The 24,604-nt window shown below is 36.8% G+C and overlaps 1 protein-coding gene across 1 annotated transcript in view; it reads left to right on the top strand.

Annotated features, from left to right (window-relative positions):
* The window catches only part of PJVK (pejvakin), a 332,562-nt gene extending 316,648 nt beyond the window's left edge, over positions 1-15,914 (top strand). Inside the window, exon 6 of the mRNA XM_044075272.1 lies at positions 14,509-15,914. Within this exon, the coding sequence (XP_043931207.1) occupies positions 14,509-14,810 (302 nt within the window). The 3' untranslated portion in view covers positions 14,811-15,914. The remainder of the gene's footprint in view (positions 1-14,508) is intronic.
* The last annotated feature ends 8,690 nt before the right edge of the window (positions 15,915-24,604 follow it).

Below are 24,604 nucleotides of genomic sequence, written 5' to 3' on the forward strand. Positions count from 1 at the left end.
AAGACTGGGAGTGAGGAAACAATGCATAATGGTTAAAAATAGGTAGAGTATTTTGGTGAGAGGTGATATCAGGAATAGAGGAAGTGAGTAGCAGAGTAGCAGTAGATTTGGATCTGAGTCAGTTAGTGGGTTAATAACAAACATTTATGAGAAAGCAGAGAGCAAAGGAGCACTCTCTTTGCTGATGACACAAAGACAGGAGCAGCATGTGAGGGTGGTAGTACTCTAAGGAAAAGCTCAAACAACGGTCTAAGTTGGAATAAAGGTTGAATTAGAGGTTTAGTTCACACTAATCCAAAATAATAGACTTACTTGTATCACTCCTTTTATGAAGTATCAACTGGAAGAGCACTGTTGGTAATGCAAGAGAAAGCAAAGGATCTGGGAATGTTGATCACACCTGGTCTGGATCATGTACAGCACTGTAGGAGTGCCAGAAGTCTAAGAAATAACAGTCCCAATCTGTATTGCCCTGGAATTCTACCTTCATACAATGTGCAATTTTAGAGACAATACAAAGAGCAGCATATCATGCTGTAGGAAGAAGAAGACTAGGGGAAGCCACCACAAGGTTGTGTGAGGATGAATAGAAAAGAAAATGAACAGAAACTAGAGGCATTGGAGCTCTTCATACTAGACAAAAGACAAAACCAGCGAGCATGATGTGTATATAAAGGATCATCAGCAGATATAAAGCCATCTCCCTGAACAGGAAGGACAGGGAGTAGAGGAGGGTCACAGGTAGCAGATTGCAGGGACTAGGTACTCCCCACTTCTCTAACAGTACTTCTTAAAACAGAACATTATAAACTCATAGAATAGGCTACAAAAATGCATGGTGATGAGATACTTCATGAATACATTCAAGATTTTGTGCTACAGGTGGAAAAAGGTTGAGGGAGAAGAAAAGGCAGCAAGGATGTAGAATCTTAAATGGAATCAAAGAGCATACAAGATAGACTAATTATCTATTTCCATCATCAGGCAAATACAATGTGATTGAAGGTATCCAGACAGTGCTCCTGGACCACCCACATAAAGAGGTACTCAAGCATAGTGGTCTTACCTGAGTAATACCAAATAAAACAACATAAAAATAAACAAATGACCCAACTAGTTAGTTACCAAATTACTTTTTAACACGTGTAACTCCCTATTGCCATTTGTTACCACCCTCCTAAAGCATCACAGCCAAATTCAAAGACCTTCATACCATGAGGAAGGAAAAACTTACATTGGAAGTTTTATATCTCTGCTAATGAGACTTTGTTAACTGGTTTATCTCTAGTGGATAATGCCCATTTAAAGGGTCAAACCAGGCAGAACAGCTCAAGTGTCAGTTAACTACAGTAAGAAGATAATGTGCACAGTAATGGCATTATTACTGACAGACTTTAAAGCAGCTAGTAACAGTGATTACATTGTGAACTACCACAAAACAATTAGAATTTTCATGTTTTACAGAGCTATGTTGACAATTTGTATAAATATGAAGCACATAAAACCTAACATGAATTATGTATGTGAGAGAACAAGGCAGTAATATGTTAAATAACAATGCAAATGATTCAAACTTTAGCTAATCAGTCATGACAAGGTTAGAACCATTAACTGACACCATAATTTAGGTAAAGAGAGCCACTGATGAAAAAATTGACAAGCCTTTTTTAATTAGTTAAAGGAGAACCACACCCACAGACTCAAAAAACATGTTTATTTCATCATGCTTTGGTGTTTCCTACATTTTAACACCACTCTGGACTATTTACAGGTTTTTAAACATTTTTATAGATATTTCACAGTCTGGCCACATGGGGTCTGGCATCTTGAAGTAATTCTAATTGTTTAGTCTGGCTCTAGGTATCCCATAATGCAGTGATTGTTTGTAAAAAATTACATCACTCAGGCTTCTTTCTTCCTTAAGCTCCTGTCACTGCATTGATTTTACATGCATACACTGCTGTCTTTCAGTCAGTCAGTTTTACGTAGCATTTTAAGCTGTTCAGTGACTACTTAAAACATAAACAGTGCAAATGCCACAGAACAGACTTTCAAAGTGCTTTTTACTGCTGCTTCTTTTTAGAATGGCTAATTTTGTGAAGCCTGAATTGTACTAGTTTGACTCATCCCCCATCCCCCTTCACAGCTAACTTCCCTAGCTGTCAAAGTGCTAAGAGTAATTCGAGCTGCTACCTCCTGTGATTGACAGCTCAAAGCAGGAGACTTGACTCATGTACTATTTCCTTGTTCTAGTGTTAATTTTCTGTATGGGTAGGAGAAGGACCAAGGAGCTGTGACATCACAGCATGGGTGGGTTTTTAGGACACGGTAGTGGTGATATCAGTTTCTGGAGGGAAATGGCTATAAAACTACCTGTATTCAGTGGCCCCAATGACATCAGTGAATTGGAAACTCCAGCAAGGGCAGGACAAAAGTTTTTTTTTTTAAATTGAAACCACCACAGTACAGTAAGGTACTGTTCTAGTGGAGAGAAACAGTCAATTTAAAACATTTTAAATGCTGTATTTTTGTTTACTCATAGCAGGGACAGTAAATAGGGAGAAAAAAAGACAGAAAAGTTGAGCATTTAATAATAGAATCCCACTGATGTCCTTTAAGTTTACATCTTCATTATATAGAAACATCATGTTTGTATGTCCTATCAGTAGTTTTGTTGTACATGCAGTAAATCCTAATTGTGTCCCTATTTGCCAACACAAACTCTCTTTAGGGAGGGGGTACCAGTAGGGTATGCTCTTTATTTAAAGTCAAATCTGTTTATAAATTAGCATACATGCCACTATTAAAGAGAGTCAGCTTAAATTATTAATTGGGGCTATCCAGCCTGGATCCATGCTATCTAGCAAAAGCTGATACTGTAAATGTAATAATCATGTTGCAAGTCCTGGATAACTTGTCCTTAAAACTTGCTGTAACCCTGTAAGCATAGGATTGCCATACATTATCAATGGTACCGAAACTGCCACCATAGTGCAGTACCTTTAGTCATCAATGACTATGTATCATCTGAGTATTTGTGGTCTGTTTGTATTGAAGTCTCTTAACTTTATTATTTAATTATAACTGGGCAATTTGTGGCCTAATGGTTAAGGTGCTTGCCTTACAAACACATGGTGCAGGGTTTGAGTCTCACAAGGGATAATTGGCTAAGCTTAAAATGGCTCACAAGGGCAGTTAGCTTAGTAAGAATCTATGAATCTATGTTATAACTGGTAAACTCTCTTTTCTACACCTATAATATACTTATCTTGAAGTATAATTAGCATATACTGTATTAACTTGTGTCTGTAAATCCTGAGCAGGGTCAGTCTTAGGTCAAGTGATGCCCTAGGCAAAAGGGCTACACAGTGCTCCCCATCCTGGTCTATTTACACCATCCAGATTACTGGAAAAGTGCCCCTGCTAGAGCTGCACCCTAGGTGGCCACCTACTTGGCCTCTGCCTAAGGCCAGCTATGATTGAGATAGATTTGTTACTAATAATCCTGTCTGTTTTCCTTTCTAATTTCTATGTTCTGTAATAGATGTCTGCCTTTCACATTTGTGTCTTAAATATTCTGTGAATATCCATGTATTGTAATAGTAGAAGTACCTTTACTAAAACCGATGCTTTCTGTATTTCAGATCTAGACCTTTGCATACCCTGTCAGTGTCTTTTTTAACTTTTTGTCTAATGTACAATAATTATTATGTAAGGTGCACTGTATTCTGTAACTTAACTAACAAATTAAGCCTGACCTATTATGTCTTTAGTGTATTAAATAGTTATTACTACTTATTCTTTAGATAACTTATCTTAATAAGCCTTTTACAAATAATTATGTCACTTTATCCTTAAAACTAATGAGTGAATAATGTGAAGTAATGCTGTTAGAAATATATACCTGAGTATGAATGTTATATTTTGAAATCTGACTGAAATGTACTATACTGAACGCATAACTGAGTATAGATGTCATATTCTAAGACCTTGACTGAAATTTACATTAAAATGATACATAGTTATACTGAACATCTAAAATAGCTGTGCATAAATGTTATACTCTGGAAACCAACTAAACTAATACTAAAGGAATACATTTTCTGCCAGTGTTACCTGAACACAGATAAAAACATAAATTGAAATCTTGTAAATGTTCTATTCTGGAAACTAAACTATAGTTACAATAATGCATTTTTTCTGTCAGTATTATCTGAGTATATTTAAAAGCATAAACTGAAAACTGTTACTGTTATACAATTGTCTGAAAACATAAAAACATTTGCATACTTGTTTTAACCCTAATTTTCATAAAGCACATCTGTTGTATACAAATTTTAACTTTATAGATTTTAGATTACTGAAACACATTTAAACATTGAAAACAAAACACAATCTTAACTTCTGGTTTTTGTGGTCTTGTCTTTTTGTATATACTTGAGTTGTGCACCACAGCCAAGTTTAGGCCTTACTCTGCATTGTCCCAGTCACTGCTGAGGTATTGGAAGGGCCACCTTAGAGTCCCAATGCCCTTTTTTCTCCCTTTTATACTTAGGCCTTCCACTCCCACCCCCTTTTCCATCTTCGGAGCAAGGTTGGGTGGCTGATTTAATATTTTTTCTTGACTGTATATAAAATCAAACTGAAAATTATTCAGATATCCAAACTGACAGTATGTCTTTTTGTAGTGATAGCTGCAAAGCACAAAAAGCAGTATCAGGTCCTTAAAATAACATTTGCAGTTTTAGCAATTATAAATTGATAGCATTTACATTTTTCTGCATGAAATAAACATGTATAATTAATAAATTATTGTAAGTCTGTAAGCAAACTGATAATGTACTATAGTGAAATAGATCTATGTTACTAATAAATAAATTCTCACAAGTCTGTAACTGAACTAATAATGTACTACAATGAAATGGCAAGGCTGTAACTTTATTATTAAATCAGTTGGAAACTTCAGTGGGATTGTTTTCCCTGTCATAACCACAAATGAATCTAAAGTAGTAGTCTGACACTGTATTAATGTTTCAACTTTTTTGCATTTCTGAACCTTTATAAAATTAATCTTAACTGTTGAACTTTCTAGGTTTACTCTGTGACCCTCAGGTCATAATTTACAAAATAATTTCTTCTGTGTGTAGGTTTCTGTCCGCCACTTTACACTTAGCTGTTTACTTAGGTTCAAAGGTGTTTATTAGGCTAACAACCACAAGGGCCTTTTTAAGCCTACTCATGCATCCCAAATCTCTGACAAGTTCTGATACCCTTGATAAGTGTAAGCATGAGCCTAGGAGATGAACCATTTACAGGTTACTTGTGTCCCCTAGAGGCATATGTGCCAAACCAGGGATGAATTTCTGGTTTCCCATCCAATTGTCCAAGTTCCACTTGAATTGGGTTAGGGAGGAACTCTGCTTCACATGGATGGGGAGCCTGTTTCATAGATGGGGAAGTCTCTGGGATACATACCTATCTCTTCAGCAGGACCTATTTATATCACAGGCAAGGTTTAAGTCTTTAGAATGGGTAATTCTGGTGTTGTTTGTTTCCTGGATATGCAGGAGGTCCAGTAGAGTGGGGTCAGACAATGCCCTGTATGCCAGGCATAGATCTCCCCTCAAAAGCCTGTAGGAGACCGAATACAGGGATAGGGCCTTGAGGCAGTCTGCACAGGGCATTTTACTTATGCCCTGTATTTTTTAGTGAGGAACCTCTGTGGATGTTCCACTTGTTGGATATGCCTGGTTAGGTATGTACCAAAGGGGACATTGTAGGTTCATAGGCTGGTACTGGACTATCGACCCTAGGGCCTATACAAGCCTAGCCATAACAATTCCCTGGCTATTTCTTCCCACAGTATTTACTTCCCTTGTACTCAGTAATAGGTCTGATGAATGCCAAATACAGTGGAACAATGACAATGGAACAATGACTTCCTTAAACTTAGATGCCAACATTTAGCTGACATAATTTAACTCTTTCAGTACTACTGAATGCTGAAAGGATTTATCATTACTGTCTACAATTTTTTGGGATAAGTAGTAAGAACTGTTACTGCATAAATCTGTCACTAATAATATTAAACTGATCCTTACCATATTGTTTTAGGACATACAGTACTATCTTTAATTCAACTCGCTGAGCTGGCCTGTAATCTGATAACTCAGTTATATAAGTCTGTGCCTCTGGTGTCTTGGTAAATTGCAATTTCTGCAAGAAATATATACAATGTTGAATCTTTTACATATACACATTTATTACTAGAGTTAAACTGATCTGAGTCTAGAACTTTGCTTGTCTGTCCTTTATACAGGTGTGTGAAGTTTCTTCAGATCCTAACATGAGATTTGAATCTGTGGCTTTAATGAGACATAATATTTATGCTGCACACTTTTTGCATGGGATCTGAACTTTTGAATGTATTGTCACTTTTAAAATGTAGCATTGACTTCAAATACTACATTCTGTAAACTAGCAAAACATCATTTAATATCTGGGAATGTTTTTCTGTCTCTGTATCAATATATTATTTATGCATTGTAACACTTTACTTCCATAATTCAAAGGTCTTAACAATGCCTGCTAAAACAACAATAACACAAAAATGTATATATTTGCACACATATGTGTGCAAGTGTATGAGTATATATATGTATATGTATATATATATATATATATATATATATATATATATATATGTATATATATGTGGATATATGTGTGAGTAAGCATATGCGAATATGAATTTTATGAAATTTATAAATGTTTGCTTATAAGCTTTTCAGTGTATGAAATGTTGTATCTTCATGTAATTCAATATAATAATACAAATATATAAAATTTTGTATATACACATAGATTTTTTTATATATTTTATATTTATAAATTAATATATAAGAAATAGATAAGAAAGCGTATTCATTCCAGCACATATTAGACTAAAAAAGGATTTGTAAAGTTGTTTCTTTAAAATGATTTGTTCCAGTCTCTTATTGTTAGGCTGTATATGCCTTTAAAAGCAAAGTAATTTCAGGAAATTGGTGCGTTTTTTAAAAGGATGTATAAAAACCAGTCTTTGAATTTTAAACTTGTTTAGTTTCTGAAGAAGTCCTGTATTTAAACGGGATGAAAAACGTATTTTTATTGTTGAGCGTTTAAAATAAGTATTAAAAAACGGTGTTTTGCAAGTCCGGCCGTGTTATCTTTTCACTTCATTCACTCTCAAGTGTCTGTATGAAACTTCTGAGGACTGTGCTGCAATGATTTTTTGCATATCAGTCCAAATGATCTAAATTAACTATGTCTGAAGTATTTCCTAATAAGACCAAAACCCTGTAAGTTTCTACATACATCTTTAACCTTGGTTCCCAAGCCTTGTACCATACAAACAAAATGTGTTTGTACTCAGTGTACTGCACATTCTGTTCTTATCAGTATTCTTGACTAAAGATTATTTCACTGAAACTGTATGCATACTGTGAAGGCCTGCTTTAATATGGCTGCATTTCTAGACTTATGCAAAGAGAATACTGTAATTTTGTCTAACGAAATACATTTAAATGAAACCTGATATTATACCATATATTCAAAATATAGCTATAGTTCATCAGGCAAAACAGGTGCAGCAACTTCCTAACTGCCTCACCTCAAACCTTTAAAACCACCAAACATACCTCAAACCACAAATGCTGCCATTGCAGAAGCCACCCAAAATACCCACATTTGATCATTCTGAAGAGCAGTGTTAATACTCTGATCCTTACTATAATTAACACATTGAACATGGTAATCTCATCTGCTTCCAAGCTGTTGTATTTAAAACATGGTTTTGTAGTGGGAGGGGGTTCATCTTGTGGTCTATAACCTCCAACCCCAATTAATTAAATATACTCTGAGGTTGCTGTACTTTGGAGTAAAAGGAATACTTTTGTTTTCCTGAAAATTCAAAAATTCCATTTACTCTTAGAGATAATATGACTTCAGGAGTTAGTATATTTGGTAAATGGGGTATTGGGCAATGAAAGGGAAATAATTGCCCTGAAAAAAATGAACTGTTGATATTTTTCATACTTTAAATTTCAGTTGCATTTTTTATAGATTTACTTGTTGAATTAGTGATTGACTTGATATTCAGGGTTTCATATTTGCTTTCTGTACATGACTGCAAGCATTTTTATTCATTTAGTATCATTATTTTAAGTTTCAGCAGATGAGAATTCATGCAAACAATAGATACTCATTTTAGCTACTTGTCAGCACAGACTTCATAAGGGAAAAGGGCCACTGTCTATGTTTTATTTTAATGCATAATATTATTTGCAGAAAATGGAAATGATCATGTGGTCTCTTATAATCATATTTTAAGCTTTTTTTGGCTTTTATGAATCAAATGTTGAATCATATCTTAGGCTTTTTTTGGCTAATATGAAGCAAATGTTGAAAATGCATGATGTATAGCTTAAATAGGTCAAAATATTTTGTACACTATACAGACGACTGCCTTATGTATGGAAGGAAGACATTAATGAACGATTTCAGTCTGTAGACATTGTGAAAGAATGCTATGTACTACGTCCATCTGAATGAAAATATAATGTCAATAGTATTGCATTTTTGGATACATTGGTATGAAAAGTTGTACAGGGATTGCCTCTAAGTTATATATGAAACCTGTAAAACTACCAACTGCCGTAGAAAAACTCACAAAGAATTTTAAAGATAATATTGAAATGGTAATGATATTGGAACAGATTAATTATACTAATAGTTATATGCATTGATTAATAGTGTTAATAATGAAATAGACAATTCCTTTTATTTCTCTATACACTAAGGATAAGAAAGTTATTGATTTTTTTTTAATGATTCGTCTATATGACTAAGGGATGGTAAGATAGCTACAAATGTGGGTATTTATCCTGCATTTTCTATATAGGAGAGGTTTGATTTCAATGAGCTGTTGATCAGAGCTCTGGTATATGAAAGTGTTAAAGTTAAACAAACCAGCACTTTTGAATGCTACAGATGTAATACATGTCAGTTAATTAAATATCCAGGCATGTTCATAGGTTCATAGGTTGGTACTAGGCTATCGGCCCTAGGGCCTATACAAGCCTAGCCATATCAATTCCCAGAATATTTCTTCCCACAATATTTACTTCCCTGGAACCCTGTCTAGTAGGGTGACTGACATGATCCCTGGGGTGAATTTCCTATCTCCCATCCAATCGTCAAGGTTCCTTTTGAAAAGGGCCAAGGAGGTGCTCTGCTTGACATGTATGGGCAGTCAATTCCAAAGTATGGGGAGTCTCTGGGTCAGGAACCTATCCCTCCAGAATGTTTTGTTCATTGGATGACAAGGTTTAGATCCCTGGAGCGTGTGGCTCTGAGGGATTGGGATTTCTTTAAGTGGAGCATGTCCAACAGCTCAGGGTTTGACATGGCCCTGTATGTTAAGCAGAGATCGACTCTGAGTAGATGATATGCCACAGAGTATAGCTGGAGTTTTTTAGACGGTCAGCATAGGGCATCTGCTTTAGGCCTGTTATTCTTTTAGTGAGGTATTTCTGTGGCCTTTCCAGCTGTTGCAGATGTCTTGTGAGGTACATACCAAATGGGGCATTGTACTCTATAATGGGTATAATGAGGGATGAGTACAGTGGGACAATGACCTCCTTCTTTCTGGATGAAAAGCCCTTAGTGATGAGGTGTGCCACATGAAAGGATTTCCTGACTGTTGTGGTGATGTGGTTATCGAAGGTGAGACCACTTTCCACCTGTGTCCCTATGTCTCTCATCACACTTTCAGTGTTTAGTGTACTGCCACCTATGTGGTAACTCATGGGTACGTGTTTTTTTCCAATGGGGATAACTATACATTTCTTGGCATTAAGCTTGAGCCCATGGCTCTGGCACCAAGCATCTTTTTCTGTAAGGGCCTTTTGTAGAATATCCACATCATTTGGCAATTCAATAATGGCTCCCAGTTTGCAGTCATCAGTGAACTTTGTTAGCCAGAGTCCCTTAGTGTTGGCCTGTACTTCAGAGAAGTAGATGCCAAACAAGAGCGGTCCAAGGACTGAACCCTGAGGTTCTCCACTTGTCACTTGTCTAGAGCTGGATTTGGAGTCAGCTACTTTTACAGTCTGGGTTCTGTCAGTAAGCCAGTTGGCAACCCATCGAGTGACGTAGGGATTTATTCCCAGCTTAGTAAGTTTATCTATGATTCCAGAGTAGGGGATGGTGTCAAAGGCCTTGGCAAGGTCCAGACAGGCTGTGTGGACCATCTTACCCTTGTTCATAGCTCTGGAGCCTATTTTGAAGAAGTCAATCAGGTTCAGGAGACAAGATTGGCCCTTCATGAACCCAAACTGGGTGGGGTCCAGTGTTTGAAGGTTGACAATGTCTTTATTTATAAGTTCTATGATAATGTGTTCCATGCCCTTGCAGATCAGATTTGTCAGACTGATGGTACGGTAGTTCCCAGGATCCAAGGTAGATCCCCCCTTGTGGAGGGGGATAACTGTACCTGTGCACCACTCAGTGGGCACGAAGCCTGAGGTGAGGCTATGATTAAACATGACACTTAGGTGAGGTGCCAGTTCATTTTGTAGTTCATGTAGTGCCCAGCCCGGGATGCCATCTGGTCCCATGGATGCTGTATTCTTAGCTTTGGAGAGTGCAGTTTCTACCTGTGTGGCCGTGATTACCAGAATTTGGCAATCTTTTGGTATTGAGATGGGCCCTTTAGGGGGTGAGAAGGGGTTGAAGTTTGCACTAAATCGATTTGCCAGTATATTGGCAATATCCTTGGGATCAGTATATTTAATGCCATTCTGTTGTAGCTCAGAGCAGATCTGAGCATTGCCATTTAGAGTCTTGACATAACTATAGAATGCCTTGTGGTTGTCTTTGGAATCTTTGGCAATTTTATTTTTGTAACTAGCTTTGGAGGATTTTATGAGGATCTCAGCTTCTTACTGAGGCTGGGATTTTTTTGCATCCTGGGATTTTCCTCTTTTCTGCAACAGTTTCTTCCTTCTGTTGTATAGTTTGTTTATGGCATGAGACCACCAGATTGTCTTTCTTTTTTTGGAGGAGAGAGTATTGGTTCTATTTGGGATGGCACAATTCATGCACGAGTGGATGTGCTTGTACAGTGCCTTAGTGTAGGATTCAGCAGTCAAACTTTCAGCTCCCTTCTGCATGGGTGTCATGAAGTTTGTCACTTCTGACTTGAGTAGCATGAAGTTGGCTTTGGAGAAGTTTTTTACAGAGGTTTCTGTACTGGGGGGGTGGGGATGGGATGTGGATGCCAAGGGTGATTTGCTGATGGTCAGATCTGACCAATGAGGGGGTGACCACTGGTGTGGAGCATCTATCTCCCATGTTGGTAATGACCAGGTCTAGGATATTGGAGCCCCTGTTGGGACAATGGATTAGTTGATCCAGGGCATTGGAATTTATGAATTCCAAGAACCGTTGGGAAAAGGTGTTGGTACCCGAGTTGTTTTCCCAGTTAATGGCAGGGTAGTTAAAATCACCCAGTATTAGGGTGTTTGTTATATCTTAATATTTTCCAGTATGTTTAGAAAGGTGTAGTGAGAATCTTGGGGCATGGTGGGGGATCTGTAGCAAGCTACAATTTGGATTGCAGTCTTAGCTAGTGTTAGTTGCACCTGGAGAATTTCAGATGCATTGTGTTGGGCAACTAGCCTGGAGGTGTGAATATCCTTGGAGAATATGGAGACACCTCCACCTTTAGTGTTTTGGTCTTGGTTTGGTGGCCGAAAAGTGTGGTAAGAGTTGTAGCCTGGTATTGCAGGGGTGCTCTCTGGAGCCTTGAACCAGGTCTCAGTTACTGCACAGATATCGATGTTCTCCATTTTTAGGAGTGCCTCGAGAGAGTGCATTTTGAGATTTAGACTTCTAGCATTGAGTAGCATTACCTTCAGATTTTGCATGCTTGTATCTGTTACAGTGGTGGTTTTGTCCTTTGAACCTTGCCTAAAAAAGGCACTATAGGGGAGGTAAGAGCTTTAGCCAGTAACCTGAATCCCAGGGGTGACAGGTGCAGACCATCTCTGGCAAAGCATCATGGTTTGTTGATCATGTCGTCCCAGGCAGACAGATGCTGGATCCCCTTTGAATGACACTAGAAGCTTAGCCAATTGTTGAAGTCAATCATTTTGTCCTTATACTGTGATATCGTTCTGGGCAAAGACAGGATGCTACTCAGGGCTAGGGTCATACCTGCCTGGGCGACATGATCTGAGAGCTCTTCCATGACTCTTTTCATGTAGTCCAGAGAGGTATGTCTCAAATCATTCACTCCAACATGGACAATGACAGAGTCATATTTGTACTTTTTGTGGAGTGACTTGAGTGCATGCATTATGTAGTGGATCCTGGCACCCGACAGGCAGCTGACATTAATTTTCTCCTTGTTCAGCCTGTGAGTGGGATATCAGTGTGCCTGACTATAGAGTCACCTATGACCAAAGTGTTGGGTACGTTGTCTTGCCTTAGGGGGCTGTTGTTGAGTAGCACACTGGTGTTGTGAGCTATGTGTCACTTTGGTTGTGACTGGTGTTTTGTGTTTCAGCTCTGGAGGTCCTTGTTGCTTGGGCAGGTTAATGTTAAGGGCTTCTGCATATGTGGGTTTAATGTTGCTATATGTGGGTGTTGATGGTGTGGGTTTAGAAGGGCTTTGTGGTTTGGTGCAGGTGTTAACCTTCTCCTCTTGACTGTCTAGCACAATCTTGGCTGGAGAGAGCTTTGTTTCCAGTTTGACTATGTAAGTGCATCTCTCACAGGTTGTAGTGTTGGGTGGTAGGAAGAGAGGGTCGTCTGTGTACATGAGACAGTTGCTGCATTGCCCCAGTATGCCCAGATTCACCAGGTGGACAGGACGGACAGAATGGACATATAACAAAACTAAAAGATTGACTGAGTGTAAGCTGTATGGTACTGCTTATTCTAGCAGAATATATAACTGCCTGTAATTTAACATAAGTTTTGTAGTTTGGAGAAGACACAATACTGCCCAAAACTGACTTCTGATTTATTTCAATAAATGTGACACCAGTGGTTTTGGGAAGATAACTTTTTTTATTTTCTAATATTTCCTTAAAACATTTACTTCTTTGAAAACAAGTCAGCAGTTGCTAAATATGCAGGGGACACACACATACTCTGTGACTCTGTGAGAAGAACCTGAAGGATTTCATTGGTAACACCTTCAAAGTGGGAACAGGGCAACTACATGAATGAGAATCATTAATACTGAATTAAAAGGAAAAAATATACTTTGAAAATATATATTGACCATATACTGGAAGCACTTGACCACTTCTCAGACCGAATAAAGTAAAATAAACTGTTTCTCAGTAGTAAATATACCCATAAGGCATGCATTAAAGGTAAAACATTTTTTAGCATGTGAGAAATTGTCTTCAATAAAAAGCACTGAAAGTTTCAGGCAGTTTTTAAATAAAAATGGCAAAGATAAAGCAATACTGGAATTTGAGAAAGCTGAAACATGCATTAAATATGCTGTCATAAGAACTATGGTAGCAAAAGGTAGCCAGGGATGAAATGGGGACATGGAAAAGTCTAGGGCGGTCATGTAGTGTGACTGTACTAATTTTCATGATGATAAGATAGCATACACCCAGTTCATACCAATCATCCTAATCAAAATTAAATCTGAACACTCAAGTATAACCATTATAATCAGTATCTGCTTAAGCTGTAACAAGCCCTTCTTGTGTAATGCCCATTTTATAAACATGTTTAATAGCAGGGCTGTTGAAATTTGTTTGTTGTAGCTTTAGTTTGCTATGCTATCTTTATTATAATTTGGTACTGTCTTATTTTAGGATTTTTATGTTTTTATTATGAATTTTTAAACCATTCCTTCAAGTACTCACTTGTGGATTGTCGCCTTCCATAAAAAAATCCCATACAAAGAAATTCACATCTTAGTGTGGTGTTTTAATTAAACTACATTTAAATAAACAATATGGCATTTATTAATAAGAATGGCTCCCACTTCTTAGAATGGCTCTAGTTCTTCCCTGTCATTAAAAGGCTTTACATCGCTACATATGTTTCTGTTCTACTACTATGTGACTGTTTCAGTTTCAAGAAATAACTTTGTTGGTTCTAGAAAGGTTACAATAAAAAGTGACTTTAGTAACATTTTATCAGAAGTTCTGAGCATTGCATAGCTCTGCTTCATGCACAAAGCAATATATACCTAGAATCAATGGATGCCTCTAAATTACACTGTTAGGTCAGGAAACCTCCAGTGGTTACTAATATTTTCTAATTTCATCTTATATTAGCACTTCTGCTTTATGTACATAACTTAGAAAATATGTATGAATGGTGCAGTAGCATTTAAACCTTAGGTAAATATTATAGAATTAAATACTTTGATACTGTAGCACTGTCATATCTGAAGTGTTTTTACACAACTCCTCTTGTTTCTCTATGCAGATGACAGAACAATGAATAGTTTTTCTAACTCAGACCTATATCTGGAAGACTTGGGAACAGACTATTATGAAAAGGCTGCAAGTATGACAGATATATCCACAAGCTATATCCGAGAAGGATCTCATACTCGAGTCAATCTCTTAAATCATAATATCCCCAAAGGACCTTGTATCCTGTGTGGCATGGGAAATGCCAAAAGGGAGACTGTTTATGGCTGTCTTGAGTGCTCATCCAATGGGCAAAAATATGTTCGTTTACATGTTGTGCCCTGCTTTGACCTCTGGCACAAACGAATAAAATAAAATAAAATAAAATGTTGCTTTCCATTGTCAAACATTATGTGCCATGCCTCGATATATTACACTATTACTTTAGAATTAACTTTACTAAATTCAAAGTTAACATTTCATTTTTTATTCAGTAGAGGTACATTAGTAAAATAAACATTATGGACTACAATGTAACCTTTATTTGTGCAGAAAGTGCAATGGTGCTTGATATCTGTCCCATCAGAAGATATTTTAATTAAATAAGATCTAATTCTACATTGTTTTTTAAAGTTTACTTTGCATTGACATAATATATGTACTGCATCAGTTTTGATGGTATTCATGTTTGTATTCATAGTGATTTCAAATATACTTGAAAAATTCCAAAAATGATGAAATTTAAAAGGTATGATATCATGCATCAAACATGGGGTTGATTTATGTGTTCTTTTCATATACTGTAGACAAACACATTATGTTTTAGATCTATAACACGTTTTAGATTTATTCCATTTTCAGAAGTCTACCTTTTTCAAATATGATTTTAAATACAATATAACATTTGGGAAAAAAATGATACTAAAGACAATACTGTATTCTAAAAGTGTATGAGTAGCACAGATCCAAAACCCTGAGTTAAACAAAATTGCTTAAATATATTTGAATTAATTTGTAGTAAAGAATAATAAAATGAACAGGTAAGCTTTCCATTTTTCTTGCAAAAAAGTTACTTCATCATTTTTACAAATTATTATTTCATCCCTATAAAGCAGAGCGTGAAACCAGTTCAAGACTGATTAAGATTTGATCTAAAATTAAACAACAATATATTCACATGCTTAGCCCTAAACCTTCTATAAATTGCTAAAGTAGAGTTGCAAAATTCATTAACACATTTCTGAAGAATGGTTTGATTGTACTTTTTGTGTTTATTTTGTGATGTTTGAGTTTATTTCTAGCATGTTTGATTATTTATTGTGTACTGTACTACTATATTGTTTTTTGCCCCATGTTTTGGACCAAGTCTAAGAACTTTTCATAATTTGCTGGATAGTTCATCATGATGTGATGTTTAAAAATAAATAAATAAACAGATAAATGTCAATATAAATGACAGAGTCCCATACGTTATTAATATTTTCTGCACACTGCATTCTGAAACAGTATTACGTTTAAGAAGGAACTACAGATCTTATAAGCAAAATTCAATAAATCTTTAAATGCATAAATTGTAATAATCTGAATTTCATGTCTTTCGTACTCATCTAAGGATCAATGCAGAAGATGTGGTAGTTTAGTGTTACCAGTATTTCTCTGAATGCTAATATAAGGGTGCAACGAACTGTAAGTATACCATAGACTATAAGGTCAGGATATGATTAAGTTTGCTCCACAGGTTTTTTTTTTACCCAAACCAAGATTACTGAAATTGAACCATAATAAAACACACTATCATTTTCAAAAGATTTTTTGTCAATGTCTTAATGCTGCACTGCTGACATGCCATGAGGAAGCTGTTTCTGTATATTATGAAATGGCTGTCAGTGGTACTGTCACATTACTGCAAGCATGATAATTCCATTTCATGATCAGCATTTATTTAACGTATGCCTATTTCTTTGGTTATACTTAATTGTGAATGTAGAAAGAATATAGCTCATAGTAGAAAGGTAATATAGTACTCACTGGATCTGATCTCAACAGCACTGACCACGAACTTTGCCAGAAATTAGAGTAATGTGTGAAGCGCATTGTAAATATGTTCAGAAATCATAAGCAGCCTATTGCTGCAGATGAAAACTCTTATTAGCTTTCACATTCTGTATCTATATTATTATGTTCTTCCCAGAATGTTTGAATGTTTTTAATGAAAACTCAAAGGAAAGCATTCATCCCAATGAAATTTTCTTTGTCATTTATTGGCTCTTTTCCATTGGTTAATTGGCAGTAGAAATAATTGTCAAAACAATCATCAAAAGTGTTGAATGAGGTGAAGAGCAGCTATAGCAAAGAGGGATGAAGTCCTGACTGTGACTCATGACCCATGAGGCTACTAGCAGCACTAGAATTGAACTAGTCTGCAGGGATTCACTTCAGAAGACTGAAAGCTCAAAATCTTGAATTTCAAAAGACTGACATCAAAATCTTGAAAGTTCAAAAGAATGAAAACTCAAAATACTGAATCTCAGAATATTAAAAACACACAGAATACCAACACTTACTATATTCTAGCACAACTACATACAGAAACAAATAAAAGATAAACTGTTTACCACTTCTACAAGTATAACCAGGGGGCAAGCCCCCCTGTACCCCCCATGTGGGCAGCTGTGCCCCCCACACCCCCTACTACTTAAATATATCAATTCCATGATTGCACTCAACAGACCAAAATAGCAAACATACCATTATGTGTTTCATGACTGCCTGTTGTAACCTTAGTCATGTTCCCTTCTAACTAGCTATACTAAAACATAGCTCATGTGGAAAAAAGTGATATGGTTTGTCTTCTATTTGTTTCTGTATCTTGTTTTCGGTATTTTGAGATTCAGTATTTTGAGTTTTCAGTCTTTTGTACTTTCAGGATTTTGGTCTCAGCCTTTTGAAAATTATATACACTACATACATAAACCTTGGCTGCTCAGTAGAGATATGGAATTCGTCTCCTGGATCATTCTATTACAACTATCATGAAGACCTGGGTCCAGTAAATGGAGGAACATCTGCTTCTCATAGAAATGAGACAGCCAATGTAGCTCTTCTACTTCCTGTTCTTGTCAGTCTTCTGGTTCTCAGATTAGTATTAAGACTCATGTCACTACCGGTATAGCCAAATGGCCAGCCTCTCATAAATGAACTACTTATCCAGAACTGTCTGAGGCAGTTATTAGTCTGGCTCTTATAAACATCTGATTTGTATACCATAGCAGCTTTTCCCATTATATTCTAAATTTGGAAAATAGGGTACCGTACATGATAAACTGTTTCATTGGATTTCGTTTATCCTTTAAATAGCAGCTGGCATTGTTATTCTTAATTTAATCAGATAAAAAAGGATTTACAGATCCCTGGAGCTAACATGAAAAGTCAAAAACAAAAACTGGAAAGAGCAATAAAAATTGGGTTAATTTAGTGCCTTTGTCTTTTTCCCAAGCTTGCTGCGGTAGCCTTGTCACCTCATAGCAAGACGTTGTCCCATTCGATTCTCAGCTAGAGCGTCTTCTGTGTGGAGGCATACGTTAATGGGGCGTACCTTCATTGAAGGTTGTGCATCAGGGCTGGTGACCCAGTATGTAAAAATCCACTACCAATCATTAGCGGACCGGAGTTCCGCTGTGGCAACCCCTAACCGGGAAAAGCCGAAAGACACAAACAAGCAAGTAAGACTTTCCATAACTAATACATATGCAAAATAACTTGTTTAAATAGAAACTTGTAGTCATGTGATAAAACCAACAAATAAAGATACAAAAATATTAAAAAAATGTTTGAAAAATCCAGACAAATCTAGATACATTTAGAAAATTATAATTCTCCCTGAGCTAGACTTCAGTATATTTAAAACTATTTAGCCTATATACTACACCCTTAGCCACAAACAAAAGCCATTTGCAGGAGGCTTGAGGCCACAGTAAAGAAAGTGTATGTTGCACTACACCAGACATAAATGTGGGAAATATAAGTATTCAGACATAAGGCTAAGATGACATAAAATGCAAGGACTAAGGACTGCAGTGAAGCAGCATGCTACCAGATAGATATGTCATTTGACTAACTAGATAGAAGGTATCGATGATAGCAGCATGTGTGACGCCCATGGTAACACAACAGTAATACTGATGGGCAGGATTTAACAGAAAGATAGTGAGCTAGACACCAACCACAAAGTACATTTGATGGGCATGCTTAGCAAAATGATTCACAGATTGCTTTTATTGGGTAAGGTCTAGGATATCACACTTGGGGAAACAGTAGATATCATCCTACACAGGTAATGATGAATGACACCCATAACTACAATGACATAAAACATGGAAGAGCACAAAGAATGCCTATGACTGTGGAAGGATGCACACACACACACACACACACACACACACACACACACACACACACACACGCACGCACGCACACACACACGCACACACATACACACATACACACACACACACACACACACATTTAGCATATATGTATGAATATGTATATATATATATATATATATATATATGTATATATATATATATATATATATATATATATAGCATTGCACCATAAATGTCACAAATGACACTTCTTATATGAGCAAGAATTAAAGAATTACAGCACACCAATGAAAGAGGAACACGGTTATAAGTTATGTGACAAAAATAAAATAAATACAACTACAGAAGTGATCAACATAAGTATAATACTGTATACACTCCTATTTGCTAGAAAGTGATTATGCATGATCCTTCCTTAAAACTTCCCATCCACCTTCCTGGGAACTGTCACAATTATTGTAGCCAGCCTACATGTAATCTCAGAAATAAAGTAAGAATATGCAGGAGGAGGCAGTGTGCAGCTAGCCATAGGAAAGAATGGAAAGTCGTAGGACTGGCATGTCCTGCTTCACATACAACGATGGTGAAATATATCAGGCAGAAAATCAAACAAGGCAGTCCTGGGCAAAGTGCCTCTTAGAAGCAGTACAAAAATCCAAAAAATACAAAAGAGGCAACACCACAGCAGATATCAATATATATACATAGATTTAATAAATCCAATGCTTCAGAACAGTGAGCGCTTTCACGTTATAAAAACGTTTCATCAGACTTTCATACACACACATTCTCCATTTAATTTAAATAGTAACCTCATTTCATCAACCTCCAATTACTTAATAAAATTGATTATGACATCACACTCATCAAATAGCTCTATAAAATCATCATGAAAGCCTTCTCTAAAGCCTATATAATTTAATTACATTTTATATGCAAAAATATAGTTTATAAAAAACAAACAGTAAATAATAAAAAAATCAAAATGCTTAATGTGCATACAACTTAGTTGTTAAAAATGGTTTTAGTGTTATTTTGTCATTTAAACCACTCATTTTATGGGCTTGTAGGCGTATGATCCACTTATTTTCTTGTCCCTCAGTATAGTTTTTAATATTACCTAGCCTACCAGTCTTTTTAATTAACTCCAAGGCCCTAAACCTAAACTTGTGTGTCATGCCATGGGTCAACACATGCCTAGCCAATGCATTGTTTTCATCTTCTTTATTTATGGCATATATGTGTTCTCTCACTCTCTACTTAAGGGTTCTGTTTGTCATGCCCACATAGAAAGATTTACATACCTGGCATTGTGCCAGGCATACCAAATCCCTTGTTTTGCAATTAGCATAATGTTTAAAAATGTATTCATGTCCAGGGTTTGAATGGATAAATTTATTATCACCTGCCATATACATGCATTGATTACAACTTCTGCGGGTGAACGTCCCTTGCCTATCAGAGTGTATTGCATTCATATTCTTGTCATCCTCATAGCATAACAATCTCTTTAAAGATTCATTATTCCTATATGTATAGCTCGGTCTCGTTCCTACTATTGTTGAAATGTTTTCATCGACACTTAATCATTTCCAATTCCTATCTTTTATTTATTTTTCCTTCATATTTTTATTTGTAAAAGGGATTATCACCCTGGCCATATTGTGGCTCTTCAAATTCATCTCTTCATTCTTGCTTCCATCATTTACCATGACATTATTCCTGCAAAAAATTGTCTTGTGCATCTTGCATTCGGCTAAACATCATTAATAATGTGCCTATAGGATATACAGCACTGTGAATATGTACCATTATGCGTCAGATACCACAGCCTTCTTTGTACCTTATGTACAAGCCCACCTATTTCTTATGCCATGGTTCACCAGTGAATTGAGTCTGTGTCTGCTCTTGGATCTCCTCATAATGCCTGCCAAACTGAAGCCAACAGTTTAAGTACCACCATGTAATCCTCACCAGCTATATACTTGACACAATACTGCACATAGCCAATGAACATTGTTGTCTCATAATCACCCCATATTGTCATATGTACTAACTGGTGTGTGAGAGAGCATGGATTCAAGGTTCTTAATATAGGTGCATCTCTCATATCTTGAGTTTGTGTGGACTACAAGTAGAGGGTTTTCAGTAAACATGAGGCAATTGCTACACTGCCTCATGATGCCCACTTCGACCAAGCTGGCTGGGGAAACTGTAGAAAATTGTCCCTCCATAGTGTAGGTAAATGTATATGGTTAGGAAAAGAGGTCACTCTTAGCAATGGCTAGTGGAGAGGTTTGTTGGCACCTCTGAAGCTAGGCTTAGTGTTCCATCTGATAATAGAGCAGGACTGCGAAAAACCTCTGAAGGACCACAAGTTAAGTGCTAAGGGAAAATTTAACAAGCATTGCATCTAAACCACCAACAGTGACCACCACTATGCGGCAGTGCATGATGGTGCTCTACACCCAGACAAGTGTAAAAGCAGGCCTTAAACAAAACGAGAGAACTCTTTTCACTCAAACTAACCAATACAGATGCTCTCTCTGAGCACTACTCCAATCACCCTCGATAAGATGGGACCCAGAAAACACTCTCTTTCCACAAGGATGCAGACGGGTCTTCACCTACAAGGATGGTTTGAATTTGATGCTCAGAAGTTACAAAACAGACCCAGAAACAGCAAGCCTGGAACTGGGCTCTGCTGCAGAGGAACTAGTACAGTATAGACTAAAATGTGACAAAAAACAGTTCAGACAATTCAAGAATGCAAATACAAATTAAACGTGCAATATAAGGGCAAACACAGGCACTAATATAGATGGAAGCAATGGACGCCTCAGATCATTCAGTACCACAGCGAAGAGCTGGTTTTAGTGCTCAAATGATACCAAACAATCTAGATTCAGCAAGTCTGAATCTAGCCTATGCTATAAAATGGAGAAGCTTAAATCATGGCTTCAGTCAAGTATCAGGTGCATATAGCCTGTATCCTTCCTTTGTGGTTGCACACACCACCTACATATTTAATGTGTAAAATTCATACCAGTTTATATATGCATTGGTATCAATAGTGCTGTCTGCTACATGCTGCACTGTGGATATTAATTTTCCTTGATTTCACCTTGCATTCTGGAAGATATGGAATACCCTCATTAATTATGTCCTTTTTTGTCTTGGTGGTGATTATATGAATATGTTCCTGGACCTGCTTCTTCTTGATGATCAGAAAATGTTGCAGTACGCCACAGGACAAAGCTTGCAAATTTTGGTTTTGCAACTCATAAGACTTTGGGAAGTGCCTGTCATCAGTAGTGCCACTGTTATGAACATCTATGTCTGCACAGCTATTGACTTTCTCCTACTGCATTGGGCACACACAGTCCACTTGCTTTTGCATGAAAGTGGGTTGGGTAATCTGAAATGCCACACTTGTCCCATCCACATCTGTGGCATTACTTCTGCCCACTACTTGACTACTCTGGTGAACATGCATGTTCATTATTATTTGTGGATTATACCTCACTGTTGCATTGCTCATAAAGTGGAATTGCATTGGTACATGTATGCTGTGTATTTTGCTTAAAATATTATCACATATGACATATTCAAGTTGACTTCTGCTATTTATTTGAGACATTGAGATGCATACAACAAAGTTGCATAATCATCCATGTATCCTTTCCCACTCCTGTATCAACAATTTATGTGGTGGTTGTGATTCAGATCGGCGTTGCAAATTATGCACTACATTTTTGAATCTCCCTTGGGCTTCTGTGGCAGTAGTTTTACATTCTGATTGCAACTAGGAGATCTCAAAAATGAATGTTTTTCATAAGTATACAATGTTTCAACATTATATGTCTGTATCATATCATTAGTTACACTTCTGACTCTTATTTGCCCTACTTGATACTGATTAAGTTGTATGTCCAGATTCCAACTTTCATTGTTTTATTTCAGCCTGTCAGATCTGTTGTACTTGAAATCAGGTATGACGTTCCTAGCTCATTCATTTAGCAACCAATTATATCAGGTACAAACATTACAAAAACAGTTAAATATCATTCTCATGGTTTAATGAAGTGTCTGTATGTTGTCAAAATAGTTACAAGCACACACACACACTTTCCACATACCTTATTTTCATAGTTAATGGACATCATTTTTAAAGTGTTTTCTTAATTAAGTGGAAAAGTTCACATCTAGGTGGTTCCTTTGTATCTTCATACACACATTTACCTCCCTCATTATAAAGCTAAGCCATGTGGTATTTGCATAATGCAATCATCTAAGTTTATTACACAGACACTTGTCTGCACTATGAGATATATGGACTAAGGTAATTGAATGCACCATTTTGACCTCTCTGGGTATTTTTATTTCCATAGGAATGGAAACTGCTTCAAATGCAATTAATTGGTATAACTGAAGATGAGAAATTGGAAAAAGTCAATTTTCTAGCAAGTTTCAAAACCTCTGTACCACACCCCCTTATTTTTGAAATGTTCTCACCATGATCAGGTTAAGGACAAAAATCATCCAATGTAAAGTGCACAATGCTGCTGCAACACATACTTACAGATTAAATTTGATGCCACAATTGAAACCTTGAGAAGTAAGAGGCTATACAGAAAATATACGTCAATGTTATTTTTGCTGTTCACCAAGGCTTGAAAAAAACTCCCATTTAAGCTGTTAAGTGAATGAGGAAGAGAAATGTTTAACATACCCATTACAATTTAGTTATGCAGGTAACAGAATTAATGTATATTCAAAAATGTTCAACATAAGCAATACAGTTTACAGCTGTGCTGTTTATATAATTAATCGACATTATCTATGTTAACCTTCACCATTCTACATTATTAATATAATTAGGCGGCAGGCACCCATTCATCACTTTCCTTGCTGTTCTGTAACTCATCTACTGCACAATCTCTTGCACCACTACTGCACAATCTCTTGCACCTTTCTGCATAGTTTAGCCCCTGGAGACAGCGAGTTTTCCTGGTTTAGATTATACCGCCGACGTCAGCTGACTGTGAGTGAACATGCCTTCTATATTACCTCTTCCACCCTGTTCACATTCTATCCCTTTGTGGCAGTGAGGGGGTTTCATCTTCTGTATTATACACACTAGCTTCATGCACTCTCCTATCCCTTTGTGGCAGCGAGGGGTTTCATCTTCTGTATTATACACACTAGCTTCATGCACTCTCCTATCCCTTTGTGGCAGCGAGAGGTTTCATCTTCTGTATTATACACACTAGCTTCATGCACTCTCCTATCCCTTTGTGGCAGCGAGGGGGTTTCATCTTCTGTATTATACACACTAGCTTCATGCACTCTCCTAGCTCCATAGGTGCTAATCTTCACTTGCCATGCTTTTCTAGCCTTTCCTTCTTAACCACATTTCTCAGCAGCCACCTCAGTATGTCACCTATTAAACATCTGTTCATCATAATTTGTACATTTTTCTTCTATATGCCCTGCACATTAATGACTCATCCTCCAACAGCACGACAATAAGCAGTTTAAACCAACTATCCATCCTAAACAACTATGCACTCTTAAGCCTAAAAACTACACAGAACAACTCTTAGGCAAACTTACCTACAAAACCCCAAACAGTACTGTACCCAAATTCTCCTACTACAAAACTTCTCAGATAGCTATATTTCCATTAAAAAATATTTCCACTACTATACTTTTCAGCTATAAAACTCTATATAGTAAGTTGTATATATCTAAATCCTGGTCCTGTAACACCTACTCAGG

Source organism: Protopterus annectens, chromosome 6.part0 (genome assembly GCF_019279795.1).
Source record: "Protopterus annectens isolate FY-2018-M chromosome 6.part0, PAN1.0, whole genome shotgun sequence".
Classification (NCBI taxonomy): Eukaryota; Metazoa; Chordata; order Ceratodontiformes; family Protopteridae; genus Protopterus; species Protopterus annectens.